Below are 19,365 nucleotides of genomic sequence, written 5' to 3' on the forward strand. Positions count from 1 at the left end.
CGACTTCTTTAGGTGTTTCACTATCCTTTTAGTGTTGTTGAGTCCCAGTTTCACGAGTGAATTACTCAGTGCCATGAATTATTTGTTAGACTACTTTTTTGGTGCTGAAGATGAGGAGATGGTGAGACTTCGTCAGAAGTTGAGTTTGGTCACTGATGGGGTACAAAAAACAGCAGCTAATTAGCTGTCGACACGTGGCCCCAGGATGGTTTGATTTTTTTTCCTATTTCTTCCTTGTCTCCAACATAAATAGGGCCTGCTTTTCATTTCTTTTATGTTGGAAGCAAGTGGTTTGAGACCTTATAATTTCTGTCATTTTATCCATAGCATATGCTGTATCATGTATGGCCATATGTTGATTGTGTGAGATGGCCTTCTGTTCTTGCTTTTGAATCTTGAAACCAGTTACAGTCTCATAACTGATAATGAACTGAGCACATGCAATTGTTTCATTTGCCGAAGCAGAGCAACTCTCTTTTATAATGCATCGTCTTCTGCTCCAGATACTGTCCACGCATTCCTAAAGTGTTTCTATTGCTGGTTGATTTCAAGCTTCAAACTTCTTTTTAAGTTAAAATAGCCTTATGATGATACTAACTTCTGACATTATGATTATTTTGCTACAATTTCATTCCATTTATTGGTCTGCAATTGCATCTGAGCTTAAGCATTGGGCCATGTTCCAAATTTATTTTTGTAAGGGCTTCAAATCACCATATGCAAGGTCCCAGATGGTTATGCTTGCAAAGCTTAATACGGCTAATCTTACCTTATCCAACTTTCATGTTAGGAGCTGTTTATTTGGAACGCGGAATTTATCTAGGAACGCAGGGCAGCACCTTTAATGTTAACCATGTTATTGCAGCTGTTGAATCTTGGCATGTGTAAAACGTTGACAATGTTATTCTTTTTTTATTGTTAATCACATTAGAACAGTTATTTTGCTAGTTATATTGATATTGTGGTATAGAAATTGTCATACAGTTTCCTTTGTTTGTTGGAACATGCCAAGAAGTCATGTGTTACTAGTTTGATAGCACACATCCCTTCAGGCTGTGTTATTCAATACTTCTTTTATTTCTATTTTTTAGACCAGGCAAAACAGACGGACGAAAACCTGGTGGTGGAACTCTGGTTCGCTCCTAGAATTCATCTCAAATTACTACAAATTTCGGCTCGAGTTGGAAGTAAAAGAAATGGGTTGGTTTTGAAGAACACCATCCTCATTTTTTTCTCTCTGCAATGTAAAAAGTGTGGAAGCACTGCTGAGAAAGGTTAAAGAACGTAACCTGATTTGATCTTGCAACTTTCTAACTAGGCAGTGGTGCTCATTCATCCATTAGAGTTTCTTAACTGCCATTTCAAGTTTATTGCCACTTACGAAAAACCTAATGCCACTATTACTAATGTATAATACATTGATGCCTACTAGTTGGCTAACTTGGTGTCAATATACAGAGATGTCCATGCCAAGTTTGCTCATTGGGAGACGAAGGTTCTAAAGGCGAGAGGTTAAAGATGAGGCAGACGTGGTTTGATAAGGCAATAAGGGTTAAAACCACGAATTCACATGATTAGAGAAGGGTTGCAAAGCTCTGAATTTTTATTTCTCAAATTTTGAACTATATTGTTTACAAGCCAAAATCAAATGAAATAAAACAAAAGTAAAGAGTTCGTATTTGAACTTGACCTTAATTCTATTAGAGCTTTGACTCATGAAAGTCAAGTATCTACTAACTAAAATCAACTAATAAACCCAAGGCAATTATACCCATAAAAATACATTAATTAAAAGAATATAATAAATGACTTAGTGGATGAATGGCTCTAATCAGTCATTCTTATTCGTTGGTTGGTGCTCATCAAAAATGGTAAGCGATTTAGGTAAACTCCCATAACAACAATCTCCAAACAATGGAATCCGGAAAATATGGGAAAGATAGAGATGAAGAGAAAACGGTAAACTCCCATAAAAACAACCTCCAAACAGTGGAAAATAGCAAATCACAAAAGGGAACTGTTACCAAAACAAGAAGTGAAGGATCCTTCTTTGAGGAGGAGTACAGGGAGCTACTTCTAAAACAGGAACAGAAAAAGGGTCATTACTTACCATTAAAAAAAAGGGGCCATTACTTGAGATGGATGGGGCACATTCTAATAGTAAAGAACAGTGGAGAATGGAATTCAGCAACCAGAGCAACAAGATTGATAAATTTAGGAGATTTTCACTAAACTTAGATGAATTGCAAAGAGAATTGATGGTGCTTTCTTACATGATAAATATGGATTGAAATCAAGATAACTATGGAAAGATATGATAATAGAAGATTCTGGTCTAGCCTAATTTCTAATTCAACCTTATTGCTTAATCTAGCTAGTCTACCTCTCTTAAACTACTTGCCTAATCTACACCATGACAATCCAACAATAAATCCAACGTCTCACATATTCCAACATGCCCCCTCAAACGTATATGGATTGAAAATCGATATACGTTTGATTCCAATAAAATTTGCCAATATGAAAAAGAAAATCTTCCACTAGAAATTACCATAAGAAAATATAATCCTCCAATTTGAAGCGCACTGCCAAAATTTGATGATGAATATCCTTCAATGTTGTTGCCAAATGTCCAGCTGATTAAGCCGGATACTGTATTGCCGAAGTAGATGCCGCTTTTCATGTATCATGAAGAGGGCTTACGAAAGCCAATGGAAAGATCATAGTCGAATTGGACTAGGTGAGACTCAAGCCTCGATGGGCGAGTAAGGATGAGTCACTATGGACCAATGCTGGAATGGGCATGAATGGGCCTCAATGGGCAGGACATCATGAGTCGGTTTGAATTACCGATCCTCATGGAATTTGAAATTCTCTTTCAGGCACGCACTTCAAAAGGAATGAAGCACCTCAACTGAAAGGAATCATTTTAGGCATGCACCTTAAGAAAGGTACCTCAACTGAAACAGAAGGATGGGAAAATTGAACAAATATAAAAGAAAGGGAGAAGAGACGACAACTAGCGGCTAGGATGATAACGACAATTATCGGCAAAATTTTGAAGGATTTTAGACATTGGATTAAAAAGATGTTGTAAATTATCAAATATGGGGGTTACAAATAAGATGAGGTAGTGGACTTCCAAGAGAATCAAGGGATTAAAAACTGCAATGGGGAGAAAAGCAATATGAATCCCAAAACATACCAATGGGGTTTGATATTCAGCCACCCGAACATTTGTGTTTGCTGCCAGATTTGGCCTGTGAGTGAAGCACCCGTGATGAAGGATGAACGAAAACAACGTAGGTTACAAGGAGCTTGGTGATGAGGAGAACCGAGGGTAGAAGTAGAGACAAATTTTAATGTGGATCAATATTCCATTGCTTGGCAAACGTTGATTATGATGGGTGGAACGGTATTAAAAGAGGATGGATGTGCTGATATTATGTGACCAGGGAATGGTGAAAGAAGATAATGAAAAAAAATAAAAACAGCAAAAGCAGTGCCCGGCGGATGGCTAGATGGGCTGTCCCCCGGAGGAAGACAATGATTTGTGTTGCGCTCAGGGCAGAGGATCGTTTTGCTCTGATACCATGATAAATTTAGGATATTTTCACTAAACTTAGATGAATTATAAAGAGAATTGATTGTGCTTATAAAGAGCACTTAATCTAGCTAGGCTACCTCTCTTAACCTACTTGCCTAATCTACACCATGACGATCCAACAGTAAATCCAACGTCTCACATATTCCAACAAAGATAAATGAATTAATTCAGAGGGAGAAGGCTGAGAATAATAAAGCAAGTCTAGTCAGCAACCTAGATCTAATGGAAGCTGTGACAATAGAAATGAGAGAAACAATGGAAGAATTGTGGACACCAGTGATCTCCTATAAGAATAAGAAGAAAGGAAAAACAACAGGTGTATCCACCCGGACAGGGAAAAATTCTGGGAACTGTTCCTCATGATCCATTCATAATTTGAAATGCCAGAGGTATTAGAGATAAGGCAGCTGTTGGAATTTGATTTTTGTTCCCTGATGGAATGAATTTTGACCTATCTGCATCATCTTTATAACTCGCTCAGATGAAGAATTTGGAAACACGATTATCTGTAGCAGAATTTCTACTATTGAATGTGTATCGCGAGTATAGAGGGCGGCTCCTCCTTGTAGAATGTTTAAACTACAGAAGGTCACTATCTAAATAGACTCAGTGGCTCCATTTGGTCTTTTTTATAATTTGAATCTACAAAGAAATTTGTTTTTCTTTTCAAGGATCTGATCGGAAGTAATAATGGCAGAGCTGTGCCTAAGATTGTCATTGTGTGATTCTGCTCCTCTTTGAAACTTACAACTCCAGATCCGGGAGTTTTTTCCTACATTCACAACTTCTCTGAAATGAATTTCATGCTATACTATTACTAGTTCCAAAAATTGAATTTGAATCAGGACCTTTTGGATTAAGTTGAGAGCACAAATCCTTAGAAGTTTGCTACAGTAAGAACCCAATCCACTGGTCTTCACATGCTGCTCATCTGTCGTTTGGATGATTTTCTATAATAAAAGAGAGTAATTTTGAGATCACTTGCTTACCTCATGGTAGTTTATAAAGAACGGATGATGGACAACCATTAGATCTGACGCCGAATGGGACATAACCATCCATGAGTAGCCCAACTCATTCCATTTTACACAAGTGCTAAATGATTAATTCATGGATGGCAGAGAATAAAGAGGATACATGCATAGATTTCTAAGTATAAATGCATGCTAGCCTTTTACTTTACACCTGGGAGGTATTGATTGCATTTTCTTACATTTACATGATTAATGTAGACATTTGATCTTTCATTGATGCCAGCTGCCACAAAGGTTTGATCATATGGTTGTGCTTTTATTTCATGCCTGCAAATTAAACAAGTGGATTTATACCTGACTTCCCTCTGAATTCAATGTGCACTTACCCTACGTCAATGGTCAAAGCATTAAAATTTATAAGAGATTATAAGTTTATGGAGCAGTAACTATTAGAGCCCCAATTGTATGTTGATTTGAAAGATAATTCTCCTTGAGATTTGGGAATTTGATGATATTGTAATACATATTCATAACTCGATATCATCCGTTGTGGCATACATACTGGGATAGATGCGGACCGTATATGTAGTGGAAACCATCTTTTTTTTATCCTTGATAGAGTTTGCTACTGTTACTTTTCTGGATTCTCTCTAGAATCAGTGGTAGCTTCTTCTCTATTGACATCATAACTACGTCTAAGGAATACCAAAGACAAACCGAAAAGTTTTTTTCCCCAGTACCAATTTGAAATATTATTAGGGGAAGCGAATTAGAGGATAGATTTAAGGGCACGGAGAGATGACTGTTATTTTGATCCCAGAGGGGCTGTTCACCATGGGTACAAACTCTTGGGTGGAATTTCACAGACAGTCAACCGCTCACATGCGGGATTTCAACGGTTTCATCCCATTTTCTTATAGCTCGGTACCGATAGTCGAGTGCATGGGTCTATACTGGATGTGGTAGCTAAAGGTCGGTACCGAATTTCTCGACTTTACCCCTAGCACTAACAAAATAATAGTCACGATTAGTGGTATGGGTTTTGGTCTCTATGTATCTCTACCTGTAAATAGATGCGATTCCTAGCTTAATTGCTTGAAATAGATCTCCATTGAATTTAGAGATTTGTGGGTTCCTCGTTCCCTTATTCTCGATTGGTGTGGCATCTATCTGGGCTCATATGTATGATGTGTGGCAAATAGATTTGTATCCAGCATTCTTTAAATGGCTAATAGGGTTATTGGTCCAAATAATCTCTCACTTCACGGTTTTCGCTTTTATCTCCTCTCTATTTCAAAGGTATAAATGTAGTTGATCTTTTTATTTATTTTTTTTGGTTTTTTTGTGTTTATTTTTTCTTTGCTTTGGATATCAGACAAAAATTCCTCTCTGTTTGTCTCATAAATTTTTTTTAATGTTTTATCTCAAAAGTAAACTTCGGTCTGATTCAAGTCAACCCACACAGTCGACTTGCATTTACAGGCAAATTGGTTTTTGATACTTGGAGACTAACAAAATCAGTAGAAAATACATGGAAGACTAAAAAATTCAGTAGAAACTAAGGGACCGTAACATACCAGAGACCATGCAAAGGTAACAGCTTATTTTCAGATACTAAAAAACCAGTTTATGAAGGAAGCCACAAAACTTCAATATGTGGGAAAGGAAACAATCCACTTATTCTACCTTTTCTCTTCACAACCTGGTTTTGATGCAGATGGGTGATTTCTTAAAAGGAGTAAAAGGAGGATGTGATAGCTCTACGGGGAAAGGACGAAGTTGCTATCTTCATGGATTGAGAATTGGGGAGTCATGAAGTGTTCAAGGCTGTAGATTTAATTGGGAGAAATTAATGGCAGTTAAAGTGTCACAATAAAAATAGGAAGGAAGACATTTCAATAAAATGTCGTGGCAGCTCACCTTGTCACCACCAATAACCAATAAAATCCGAAGTTGGGAACCCTCCCCTTAACGGGTAGCTTTTAAGGGTGATGCATACCGAGGTCCTAAAAGATTGTTTAGTGGAATTGTGAGTTGAAGGATTTGTAGAACCAAGAAGATCCACTCTTCTCGGGCTTGAGGAAGTAGATGATGTTGATGATGGTCAGCTAGAAAACAGTGATGCACAAAAGAGGCCACCCAAAGACAAGTACCCATGATAGAACCTCACCACAAAAGAAGCCCTACGAAAATGAAGAGTGGCAGGAGGTAAGTAGAAAGAACCATCAGAATTTGCGGAAGAGCAAGAGAGCTAAGAAATGTAGTCAGAGGATGATTGACGCACTTGGTTATTAGGAGTTTCCGAGATTCATTGTTCTTCCCTTTCCTTGGATTCTGCTTCTAAGGATAGGTTCTGTTGTTGTTGTCTTATGGTTTGTATCACTATTCTTGGAATAGGGTTAGAGTCTGTATGCAGACTGTTTCATCTTTCTCATTTAAATAAAATAATGGGGGTCTATGCCTAACCCCAGCTTACCTATAAAAAAAAAACAGAGAGAGAGAGAGAGAGAGAGAGAGAGAGAGAGAGAGAGAGAAGATCCACTTTCAGCTTGTGGAGGCCTCTCATAGATTTAAATTTGCCTTGCTAAATCTTTGAGGAAGTGGATTGTCTCCCTACATAAGTTCCAACTCTAAGAAAAGGACCTTACATTATACTATATAACCTCTCAGAATATCAAAATTAAGGAGCTTTTTTATTGGCAAAAATTTCTATTTCTTATCTAACAACCAACAAGCTCTCAGGTTATGCCTTATCATTGATGATTTTCTTGCATGTTTAATGTTTGTTCTCAGTCTTATGAAAGCCTTAGGGATGCGGGTCATTTTTCACCCAACCTGTTTGACCCACAGGTAACCCAAACCCAACACTCCTGTTTGCCAGGTCTAGTCCTTGTCAAGGTCCATTCAAATCCCTTATCAGTCCGATCTGATTCGGAGTGTTCTTCAGATTCTACTTACCGCATCGATCCACCTGTATCTCCATCAGGGTTCATTATAATAAATCTTAATTATAATTCTTGGCGCTTGCAAAGACCATATGAGGTATTGGAAGGTTTAGTGGAAGGCGTTTGGATAATGAGTCCAATTGGTGCTAGGCAGCATATATGCTACAGTCCATTCTTAAGATTAATTCAATGAGTTTTTATATGGTGTAAGCTCTTATAGCCCTGCATTTTTCAAAAAGTGATGTACGGACCACATCATAGAATGATCCAAACTGTCCATAAGATGGAACACAATGCAAATAGGTTGTTCCCCAAAAATCATTTCCACATGATGATCCCAGCCTCCAATCTACAAAGGAACTGCATATATCGGAGGGGTAGGATCATCCTATGGAACAACCTATTTACGGTGTCTTCCATCCTATGGACGGTTTGGATCATCCTATGATGTGGTCCGTATGGTACTTTTTTAAAAATACTTGTCTATAAGGGCTTGCACCATATAAGATCTCTAAATCAATACTCTGAAAGAATATTTTTGAAAATCAGTAGTTGGTGCTGGCAAGGCATCCTTGTTGGGGATTCCAAGGGAAAGCAAGGGTCTCACTGAGAAAAAGTGAATGGATGTGGGTGGTGTTTTAAGGGTGAGTTCTACGCAGGTCCCAACACCCCCCTTCCCCTAAGAAAACACACAGTGCCCAATATGTCAACACTCTTGTTTTGATATCTTTCTTTAATTAGTTGCACTTTTATTAAATGCTAATAGCATAAAAATTGTTATACGCCCATGTTACATCAAAATCAACATAAGCCTGTAAGATTCAAAACTTAGGTTGGCTAGAAAGAGTCAAGGTGCTGTTGGTTTTGGTCCTTTTGGATTTTGAAATTTAATTGATTGCGAGTCAAAAACTGATTATGGACTCAGAATTAAAGGCAATTTTAAGACCAATAAACAGTTTTGGACTCAAAATCAATTCTCAAACGAAAGGGTTTTATGTCAGGGATTCTATGTATTTCCCCTAAACTCCCCATATCAAAGTCATGGACACATCGTGTTTCATACCAAGTTGCTTTGAGTAGGCCACTGTCAAATCATCAATAGCTCTTATATTGAAGCCAGTTAGGTCGTGATTGAGTTGGAGAGATGCATCATGATATCCGGATCTTAACACTTCTAGTTCAAGATTAGACGGTGATTAGATGTGGGGCCAACCCCATCCCATCACTTGCAAAAGGAAAATGATATAGTCGCTCCATTTCTTCCCCGAGCCACCCCTTAATCATTTCCCCTGACTAAAATATCCACCATGTGGCCCTTCTCTTATTGGAGAGTGATGAGACTCGTGCATAGTAAACACACTCTCACTCTCACACACATGCGCGCGTGCCCTCTTTGGTGGTGATGTTGAAGGTGAAAGGTTTCAGCATTAAAAGTAAACGTTTCTTTAGATTCTCGAAGAACTTGGCGAAAAAGGGAAGCCTCCAATCTGAGAGACCTTTAGGATCTGCATAAGTTGTACCAAAGACACTGAAGGCCCGAAAAAGTCTCGTGATGTTTGTATTTTTTAAATCATCTTTTCCATGAGAAAACATGATTGAAGTTAATAAAACTATTTGCATTTTCTGTATGGGTCGTTATCCAATTCTCTACAGTATCATACATCTCTGATTTATTAGTACCTTGGACAAATATTATCAATTCACTAAGCTTCTTTATTTTTCATAAATAGATCATTAATTTTAGTAAGAAAACAAATTAGTGCATGCTATAAAAATATATAAATCGCAGCTAAGGTTGCATTTGCATTTGCATGAAACTCAAAGTGATAATGTGAAAAAACCCGACCTGAGAAACTATCTAGGTTAGGGTCGGGCTTATGAATCTTGAGTTTCCTATAAAAAACCTAAGCCGCGCCGAGATAGTTTCTTGGATAGCGTAGGGTTCTAGAAAAACCAAACCAGAGTTGCAACCCTCCTAACTCCAAACACGTGATCCCACTTTGGGCCAACCATCTCATGTGGATTTTTGATATCCGGGAGGTTTGAACTCGAGACCTTTGGCTTTAATACCATGTTAACTTACCAACTACTCCAAAAGCTAAAGCTATTAGAGAAAGGCGTTAAATTTCTTTTATACTTTAACAAATGCTAGCCCATTAGATTGGATGGCTCGGATAATTATTGGGTTATGTCACATCCCTCCACAAGATCCAAGAATCTACTCTTTTCATTCTCGATCATCACCTTCCTCTTTCAAATTCCAATGATGTTAAATTAGAATCTATATTTATTTTCTATTGAACCGTCCAATTAGATATGTGAGATGGAACAAAAAGTGAGATGGACTTAATTAATAAAGCTCCGGAAGTCAAGGATTCCTTGATCCATCCTTGAATTTGGGGTTGATACAACACTGGATCTTATCCAACTCACATCCAGATTTGTATCAAACAGTTGACTAGAATCTTGGAGATATATGTTGTACAATCCTCAAAAGAAGATGCATGCCTTGGATACAGATGTGGATATGATCTTTGCTGGGGCCGGGCCATCTTAACGGTCCGACAAGATCCATGGTCTTGGTCATCACATCTCATCTACGCCCCTGGTGTAATCACTATACCAATAAAATGATAGATTCACCCCTTTTTCTACCCAGGGCTACCCCTTGTAGTGTAAAAAGAGTAGTCATAGAGAAGGTTTTAATTTTCGATTTCGGTCGATTTCGATTTCAATACGAAATTCGTCTAAAATCCCGTAATGGAAAATGTCATTAGCACTACTGTATTTTGATGAGGGCACTCCTCACTTGTATAGCCCCCACCATAGGATGATCCAAACCGTACATTAGATGGGCCCAGCCTAAATGGGTTGTGCCCTAGAAATCTCATTTCCATAGGTTGATCCTAACCCTCCGATCTGAATGTTAACATTTGGAAAGAGGGACGGTTAGTTGAAGTTATCTTTTTCCTTGTGTAAAAAACATGTTAAATTTTAAAAATAATTTTACTTTCCTAACTTTTCCAAAAAAATCCTGCAATCCAAACAGGGCCTAAGTTAGGCGTGCAACTCGGCTTGGGTTGGATGAGGCTGAGGCGAACCCTAGCCCAACTGAAATAGCATTCCCTCAATCCTAACCTGACCGAACCCGAGCCTCAAGTCAAGGATAGTCAACCCAAAACCAACCGGCCTCTAAATTTCTCAACCCTAATCCAACCCATCTAACCTATTTTTACCGCGTCAGGTTGGGTTCGGGTTCACTTGGGCCAAACAAAAAAATACAAGAAAAAAACATAAAATAACTCAAAGAATACCAGGATAAAATTAAGGGTCGAAGCTTCGGTTCGGATAGGGTCACTGGCTTTTCCCAACCCTAACCCAACACAACCCGAGGAAATGCCAACCAAAACAGAGCTAAAATCGGGTTGAGCCCGACCTAAGTTTCACCCGGCTAAGTTTCCTTTGGAAGATGATTTTTTCACCCTCACTGTGGGATTATGCACTCCCCCGTAAACGTGAATTGTGGCAAACATTGAGGCTTTTTGATAGTCAAATCACGTTACAAGGGGGCGCATAATCCTACAGTGGGGTGAAAAAATCATCTCCCGTCCCAAAAAGATTTAAATTTTCCGTAACTTTCTCCCCAAGATCCTAACCCTCGCCTTTATCTCTGCCCTTTGTTTTGTTAGGTTTTTTTTTTTTTTTAATTCTGTTTTCTCTTCTATTTCCAAGCAATCAATCGATCCGAATCCACCCTCCGTTTGATTTCGATCTTTTCCCTCTTTGTATCGGTACTAATTGTTTTATTTTCTCTCTTTGATTATATTTTTCTTTGTTTTTTGTGCTTGACCTAACTGTTGGTTATGGTGTTGCGATGTTTCAGAACTTCAGAGAGTCTCTTCATGGCCAAAAGCTCCTTCAAGTTGGAACATCCTCTCGGTTCGTTTTCTTTTTTTTTCATAAAACCCTAAGTTTGATAGTAGGGATTCAAAGGCTTTTGATTTTTTTTTTCCTTTAAATCTTTACTCTCATCCCATAATTGTGATGTTTGTTTGGTTGTTTAATGGTGCATCTATTTATACTTTGATGTGAATTTGAGGATTGCATTTGAAATTTTTGGGGTTTGGGTGAGAGAGGAATGGTTTATTTGAAGCGTTTGGAAGGTCTAATTTGGACAATTACGTCGTTTTCATTAAATTTTTTTTTATAATTAGTTGGATTTTTAATATGGAGAATGACCCAGAATGAAGTGGTCACACCATATTACAGTGTGAAACATTTGTGCAACCACTTGATCTTAAATTTTGGGGATTCTTCACCTACAACACCTATCAGTTGTGTGCTTCCATTGTTTCATAAGTGGTAGTCCCAAGTCCCAACACCCAATACCCAATACCCAATACGCAACAGCTTGATCAGAGAGATGTCAATTTTTTCTCCCTGTAGTCAGGAATCATGCATATATGCACGTTTACATATGTTTAGGCCCTTTTCGTTTCAGATTGTGATAACTGATGCTGAGGGCCCCAACCGATTATTGGCCCAAAATTAAACATAATTTGGGGCCAATAATCGGTTGGGGTCCTCACCATTGGTTGTCACAATCTGAAACGAACTGGGCCTTAGTAAGGAAAAACATTTGTAGCACCAGCAGTGAATTCTGTGGAGTTAGTCAAACGCATTCGACTTATTAATTTGGACTCTTTCACTGGCACTTGACAAGCTTCCTTTCATCTCCTTACATTTCCCCATGTTGGGGTGCTGAACCAATTATGGTGTTTGAGTGGTGATATTATAGGGCCAGGTATGTCATCATTGTGAATAGATTGATCGTGGGAGTTGGCATTGCTCCTGATCTTTTATGTTGTTGGGTTTTCGTATCTCGACCAGAACACACACGCGCGCGCGCGCACCATATCATAGAAAAAATGGAGAACAAGTTGTCGGGATGGGAAAATAATTTGCACTCTCACCAGGCTTGTAAGGAAGCTTAAGATTTTTCTCAGATGTGAATAAGAGTATTAGGCCTAAAAGTTAATATAGCGAAAGTCTCATGGCAGGATGCAATGTGGAAGAGAGGGTGGAGAAACTGGTAGGAACTTTTGGGTGCAATGTTGGAAATTTCCAATGTCATATCTAGGCCTCCCATTGGGTTTTCGTATCCCAACCGGAATATTATGGCCCCCCATTATAAAAAAAAATGGAGAAGTTGTCGGGATGGAAAAAGAATTTGCTGTCCTTTTGGGTGAACTAATATTTCTTATCGAGGCAACATTATCAAACCTCCCGATTTATTATATGTCTTTTTTTTTAAGATGCCAGTGGAAGTATCGAAGAAAATGGAGAAGATCCAAAGATTTTTTTTGTCAGGACAAGGAAGAGTGAAAGAAATTAACAAATTTGGTAAAATCGAAGGAGGTGTCCAAAGCAAAGAAAGATGAAGGATTGAAGATGAGAAATCCAATCATAAAAAACAATGCACTTTTTGGAACGTTGCTTTAGAGGTTCGGAGAGAAAAAGGAAGTCTACGGAGGAAAATCATCATGGACAAATATGGGGAGGGTGGGAGGTTAGATCATTAGGTAGAGGTAGAGGATCAAAGGAGCTTGGAAGTTTATCTGTTGAAGACCAGATTAGATTTAGAGTAGGGAATGGAGGAGTATGAGGTTAGAGGGTCAGAGGGGCTTGGAAGTCTTTCTGTAGATTAGTAGATGAGTTCAAAGCAAACCAGGGATTAGGTTTACGGTAGGGAATGGAGGAGTATGAGGTTTTGGGTAGATAGTTTGTTAGGAGATGGCTCATTGTGCTAAGCTTTCTTGAGCCTCTTTAGGTTATTTAGGAACAAGAAAGCTAAAATTTTAGAATTCCATGAGAGTGGTGGGAGGGTAGTTAGAAGCTTTAAAAGTCTGAATTTAACAGGTTAGTCAAACATCTTTTTATACTTGAAGAGCGCTGTGTTACAGGGCGAAAAAGATCAGAGTATGGACAACAAATCCAAGAAGAAGATTCACTATCAAGTTATTTTTTGAAGTGCTCACATCATATGCAAAGTCATTGTTGCCATGGAGGAAGATCTAGTAAGCACCGGTCCCAACTAAGGTTTAAGCGATCACATGGACAGTAGCGAGGGGCAAGAAATCCAAATTTGACAGATTGAAAAGGAAAAAATTTCGCTTGGTTAACAAATGTCTCATTTGCAAAGAGGTGAAAGAAACAGTAGATCACATGTTGGTACATTGCAAAGGATCAAGTGGAGTTTGGGCATAAATGCTCAGTTGGCTCATCTTATGTTGGGCACATCCGAAGACAGAGAATTGTTGGAGTGCTGGCAGTGTAAATACCTAGGCAATTTGGAGAATCTTATGGAATATCACACCAGTGGCACCTTGGTGGGGAATTTGGAATGAGAGGAGCGAACATAAAAACGTACAGTTCATTGAAATCAGTGGCTACAAGGATCAAAGTATCTCTCATCAATTGGGCATGATATAGGAAAGAAGCCAATGGCTATTCCAAAGAGATAATGCTTGGGAATCACTTCCTAGTGCCATCAAGATAAACTCAACAGTCGTATAAACTCAACAAAAGTGGAAACTGGAGCACTCCTTACAGGTATCAGGTTGTTTATAGAAGGGTTAGGGGGAAGATTAGTAGTTGAGGGCAATTCATCTAATGTAATATCTTGGTTAAGACAAGATGGAGGTTGTCAGTCGAGGCTTGGAAATTATGTAAATGAATAATTGAAAGAATGGGAGGATCAATGGAGGGCTGCTGTCATGTGTCTAGGAGTGCAAATGAGCTAAGCCGACTAGCTAACAAAAGCAGGGGATGGGAAAGGCAGACTTATATTATGGGCAGATGTTGCCCGAGGATGTATCTTTGTAAAATTTGCTTCTCTAGGATGTATCTTTGTATAATTTGTTTCTCTTTCATTTTCTTTTAAGAAAGCCACATTTATTTTAAAAAACAGTCATTTGACCAGTTAACTTATACTAATCTGTGCAAGTCTGATTAATTTCTATAAGGAAAAAATAGGACCGGAGATGGCTGTAATTCTGGCCTGTACTGGGTACAAAAAAGGGCCCAAGTTAGAGGTTTCCTGGGGTAGCATCTCCCGCTCATGTAGCCATTGCATACAAACATGCACCTAGGCGGCTAGGCCACTTGTGACTAGGTATAGCCGTATAGGGCATGTGCTTGGGGGCACCAGGGAACAAACTTGAGTAGTGTTGCTTGAATAGATTGTAGGACCTTGTGGTTATTCTCCATGGGTGACATCTGTAATTTATGACTTGCCTTTATCCAAGGGCCAACTTCCCGGAGAATCTGATACTTGGAGAGCTGTAACATTCCATTTTGACCCCTATTCTCTCTGAACATCTCGCGTCAGGCTATATAAGTTCAGTAATCAACTTTGACACCAAACTTTTCAATGAATAGTTTCAAACCAGTGGGTATTTTGGACTTATTCTTTAACGATTCTCTTTCTTCGAATTTCGGAGCAGGCAAAACGGGCGGTACAGAATTGCCTGAATTGACTTCGCTTTGCTTCGAAATATGAGTGCTTTCCTCCGCATAAAAGTGGAGAGCTTCTGAGAATGGTTGAAGAACACGTCTTTAGTTTTCTATTTTTTATTTTTTCACTATATCAGTATATCCAATAAGTGGTTTAAACTATTAAGTTTAAACTGCTGTCTACATGGCTCGCATTGCATCAGTTAATGTGTGCTTTCACGTTAATGTAGTATATAATTTTTGCCTCGTAGTGAAGTTCTTAGTTTCTGGTGCTCTTTCTGAGGTTTGAATTTTTCTATGTGTCAGAGAGGAGGCAGGCGGAAGCAGTTCGTATTAGGGAGAAATATCCCGACAGAATACCAGTGAGAAACTATTGCTTTCTATGCAATTTACTACATTTTATTAGGTATCATGTGCTCATTAATTTTGACACTTATCTGCCGTGTGCAATTAGGTGATCGTTGAGAAGGCTGAAAGGAGTGACATTCCAGATATTGATAAGAAAAAGTCAGTTGCTTTCTATAATTGTTTTTGCCTCGCATTTTCCTGTCCAACTTTTATTTTAAATATGGGTGTGCATGCTTAATACTTTGTTTACTGGTGTTAAAAGATTTTTGTTTCCACTTTATATTGTCACTATCGTGGGTGTTTTAATTTTTTCTTTTGGCTGTTTTAAATTGTAATGTTTTAATTGTTTAAGTTCTCAATAACCTCCCAGATTGCCATGCTACAATATCCTGGCACGAGTGTATGTTATTAAGATTTTATGTTAATGCACTAATACATTATTTTTCGTTTTTATGTTATCTTTGGCCCTGCAAACTAATGGTAGTTAATGTTCCTGCTATATTTGTCGCTTCTTTGGATGGGAAAAAGCATTTATCAATTATGCCTGTTAAGCACCTTTTCTTTTCTCAATTTAGACTGGTTAGAACATGTTTGTTTTTATGGCACTTGGGTTTATCTATGACTATTTTCATTATTTGTTAACGTATTCCTAGTTACTAGAAGTTGAAGTAGGTTGTGCGAAAAGATTTCAGGACTCATTGTCCAAGATTCTAGATCAGAGGTGGTATGATGGTTTAAAAATCCTCCATTTTAAATTTGGGTGGAACTGGTTTTCTTTCCCTTGTATTACTTTTTGTTGATATATATATATATATATATATATATATATATATATATATATATATATATATGAGAAAACTGTTGGTGAGCTTAAGCGCACCATTTTTTTGGTGCGCTTAAGTTGTTATAACGCCTCCCATTGGTGCGCTTAAGCGGGACCCAAACATTTAAACGAATGGGAGGCGTTATAACAACTTAAGCGCACCAAAAAAATGGTGAGCTTAAGCGCACCAACAGTTCGTTCTCTCTCTCTCTCTCTCTCTCTCTCTCTCTCTCTATATATATATATATATATATATATATATATATATATATAGAGAGAGAGAGAGAGAGAGAGAGAGAGAGAGAGAGAGGAAACTGTTGGTGAGCTTAAGTGCACCAAACTTATGGTGCGGTTAAGCTCCCCAATCACATGGGTCCCACATTTTGGGGAGCGATCCAAACCATTCATTTGCAAGGCCTTATCATAGATAGGGGGTGTACCAAAAATCAGCTCCATAGGATCATCCTAACCCCTCCATTTGTAGAGAACAAAAATGGGGCAGATTTGTGTCTGTCCATTTTTGTCCTCCACAAATGGAGGGGTTAGGATGATCCTATGGAGCTGATTTTTGGTACACCCCCATCTATGTAAGGGACTTTCAAATGAATGCTTTGGATCATCCTAACAAAGTGGGCCCCCATGTGATTGGGCGCTTAAGCTCACCCATAAGTTTGGTGAGCTTAAGCGCACCAACAGTTTCCTCATATATATATATATATATATATATATATATATATATATATATATGTATATATATTGTGTGTGTGTGCACACCGTAGCATCAATATTGTATACGTGTTACATACGTGAGCTGGAAAGTGGTCCTGTAGCATCAATATTGCATACATGTTACGCACGTGAGCTGGAAAGTGGTCCCTGCCTTTTTAAATTGTTTCTGCACCCACCTTTTCAAATCAACACTGCATGCTGTATCAAAATGATTGAAAATAGGCCTGTTTTTAAAATGTTATGTAACATCGCTAGCCCTATCCATTCTAGCAAGAATTGGATCTACATTTAGTTGGGAGTGAATTTTGAGAACTGTATAGATCTTAACGAGTGGTCAATTCCCCAATCAGGAGCTAGATCTAGTAAACTCGCTTATGATGATTCTATGATTATGTGGATACATAACACGGGTGTATGGAGATTTAGAGTTAATATTGAAACATTGTGCACATGTACAGATACAAATACTGCTTGATTATGAAGCATATTTTGGTGCCACTGGCTCTCAACATTCTCCACTATTTCCTCTACAACATTGGTGTGTTAACTCGATGATTCCTCGGAAACATTGGTGTATTAACTAAAACTATTTATCTAGAGTGTCAATAGGATTCGAGAAGGTAGAAACAACAAACAAACATGCTCTTGGGAAATGCCAGTAAGAGAGTGCATCCATATTGGCCCAGGATATATGGAAATACTGCATCCATAAACTAGATAAGCATAACAAGGTTTACAACTATATTAGCCAAAGGTGTGGGGGAGTGCACGTCCATATTTTGACACAGTACATGTGTAGCTCTGCAAAATTATTTGCTTTTGGCATTGAACTTTTGGCTTGCCATGCCAACAGTAAAGATGGAGATTAGTGAATGTATTAATTCGTTTTTTTACGTTCAGAGTAATTGAGATGGCACTTGGAGTTGGGACCAATGTGATTTATACTTTATCCATGGTTTTAAATACCCACCAAAACTGACACAAAATGACCGAAATGTCGCTGGTTTCATCCCCACCGAAACACATGCCAAAATCGAAACGCACACCAAAACTAAAGTTGTAAATGCATTAGTGGTACAGCATACCAATATGTGTTACATAATTATATTTATATGAATTGCATGTAAAATATTGTGTATTATTATATATATACATATTTATATGAATTACATGAGAAATATAATATGTACTGAATTCTCAAACATGTGCGACGTTGCGCCCCCCACGACAGGGCTCTCAGTCGGTGAGGGCCTATGTTCTCAGTTGGCGAAACCCGAGTGAACCAAACTATCTAATGGCATGGGGAGACGATACATACATTTCACTTATCTTTCCCTTATGATGGGCTCCTGTATCTGTTCATACAGTTTGACTTGGGATTTTTTCAAATAGCTACTTTTTAACGTTGGTTGCTAACAATTTTGTCTATGAATGCAGATATCTGGTTCCCGCAGATTTGACAGTGGGACAGTTTGTTTATGTGGTTCGGAAGAGGATTAAACTAAGTGCTGAGAAGGCCATTTTCATTTTTGTCAAGAATGTTTTACCTCCCACTGGTGAGACACAACCTGGCCCTAAACTTCAGAATTTTGTTTATTCATTTCAATTACTATTTACTTCTTTTTTTCATTGCAGCCGCTATGATGTCTGCAATCTACGAGGAACACAAGGATGAAGATGGTTTTCTTTACATGACTTACAGTGGCGAGAACACATTCGGGGCCCTCTGAGACAGTCAATCATAAGGATGTAAATAACGACACGGAAGGTGTATATTCTCAGAAATCTCTCAAGAACATGTTTATGCTAGTCGTCCATGTTTTCTCTCATTTGAAACCGATATTTGGGTTTTGATTGCAAGCAACAGAACAGTTTTAATGGATGCTGATGGCTTTTTTTGTTTTTGAGTCTCTTTCTTACCATCTTATTGGAGGACCAATTTGAAACAGATTGTCCATCAGAGAGAGTACCTTTTTGAGCCTCCACTGGTCTTAGTGGCAATGTCAGGACTGATGGGAGTTAAGGAGGTCTTTGAGCTATTTATGGTTATTTAAGGCTCCTATGAGGACTAATGGTAGTTAAGGAGGTCTTTGAGCTATTTACTGTTATTTAAAGCTCCTATGAGGCCTAAGGATCCTATGTGAGTTGTGTGAAGGCGGGCAATGGCTTTATCCTTCTGGTTAACAAGGGCTCCATTTGCTTTGTTATTTATGGTGAGATCCTGACTGTTAATTTAGATTTGGCAAGGAAAATGATGTCACCACCCAACCTTTTGGATGTCTTTTTCCAGAAAGTGGAGTGAAACCCTTTTAGGCAAAGACAAACAAAAGGGGGTGGGAAATGCTGGAAAAGGGGAGTGGAAATATCATTTCCTTTTTGCAAGGGCTCCATTTGCTTTGTTATTTATGGTGAGATCCTGACTGA

At 38.4% G+C, this 19,365-nt stretch overlaps 1 protein-coding gene across 2 annotated transcripts; it reads left to right on the forward strand.

Annotated features, from left to right (window-relative positions):
* Window positions 1–10,896: 10,896 nt before the first annotated feature.
* On the forward strand, window positions 10,897–19,150 carry LOC143854887 (autophagy-related protein 8C-like). Of its 2 annotated transcripts, XM_077365008.1 has the most exons (6): window positions 10,897–11,317; window positions 11,410–11,465; window positions 15,348–15,403; window positions 15,496–15,548; window positions 18,379–18,497; window positions 18,577–19,150. In XM_077365008.1, exons 2-6 carry the CDS (start codon window positions 11,429–11,431, stop codon window positions 18,669–18,671), a joined length of 360 nt encoding a protein of 119 aa, XP_077221123.1. In that variant the 5' UTR covers window positions 10,897–11,317; window positions 11,410–11,428; the 3' UTR covers window positions 18,672–19,150. The 2 variants fall into 2 exon arrangements, with proteins under 2 accessions (XP_077221123.1, XP_077221122.1); XM_077365007.1 differs by lacking the exon at window positions 10,897–11,317 and having other exon boundaries at window positions 11,390–11,465.
* The last annotated feature ends 215 nt before the right edge of the window (window positions 19,151–19,365 follow it).

The sequence above is a fragment of the Tasmannia lanceolata genome, unplaced genomic scaffold (assembly GCF_043159265.1).
Source record: "Tasmannia lanceolata isolate RefF3 unplaced genomic scaffold, GAP_Taslan_0.1 ptg000020l, whole genome shotgun sequence".
Classification (NCBI taxonomy): Eukaryota; Viridiplantae; Streptophyta; class Magnoliopsida; order Canellales; family Winteraceae; genus Tasmannia; species Tasmannia lanceolata.

Bases quoted from the DNA above. Each gene is read 5' to 3' on its own strand.
- LOC143854887 (XM_077365007.1), top strand. From the start codon at position 11,390: ATGGTGTTGCGATGTTTCAGAACTTCAGAGAGTCTCTTCATGGCCAAA. The intron at 15,404-15,495 runs GTGAGAAACTAT...GTGTGCAATTAG, and splicing joins AATATCCCGACAGAATACCA to GTGATCGTTGAGAAGGCTGA. The intron at 18,498-18,576 runs GTGAGACACAAC...TTTTCATTGCAG, and splicing joins GAATGTTTTACCTCCCACTG to CCGCTATGATGTCTGCAATC.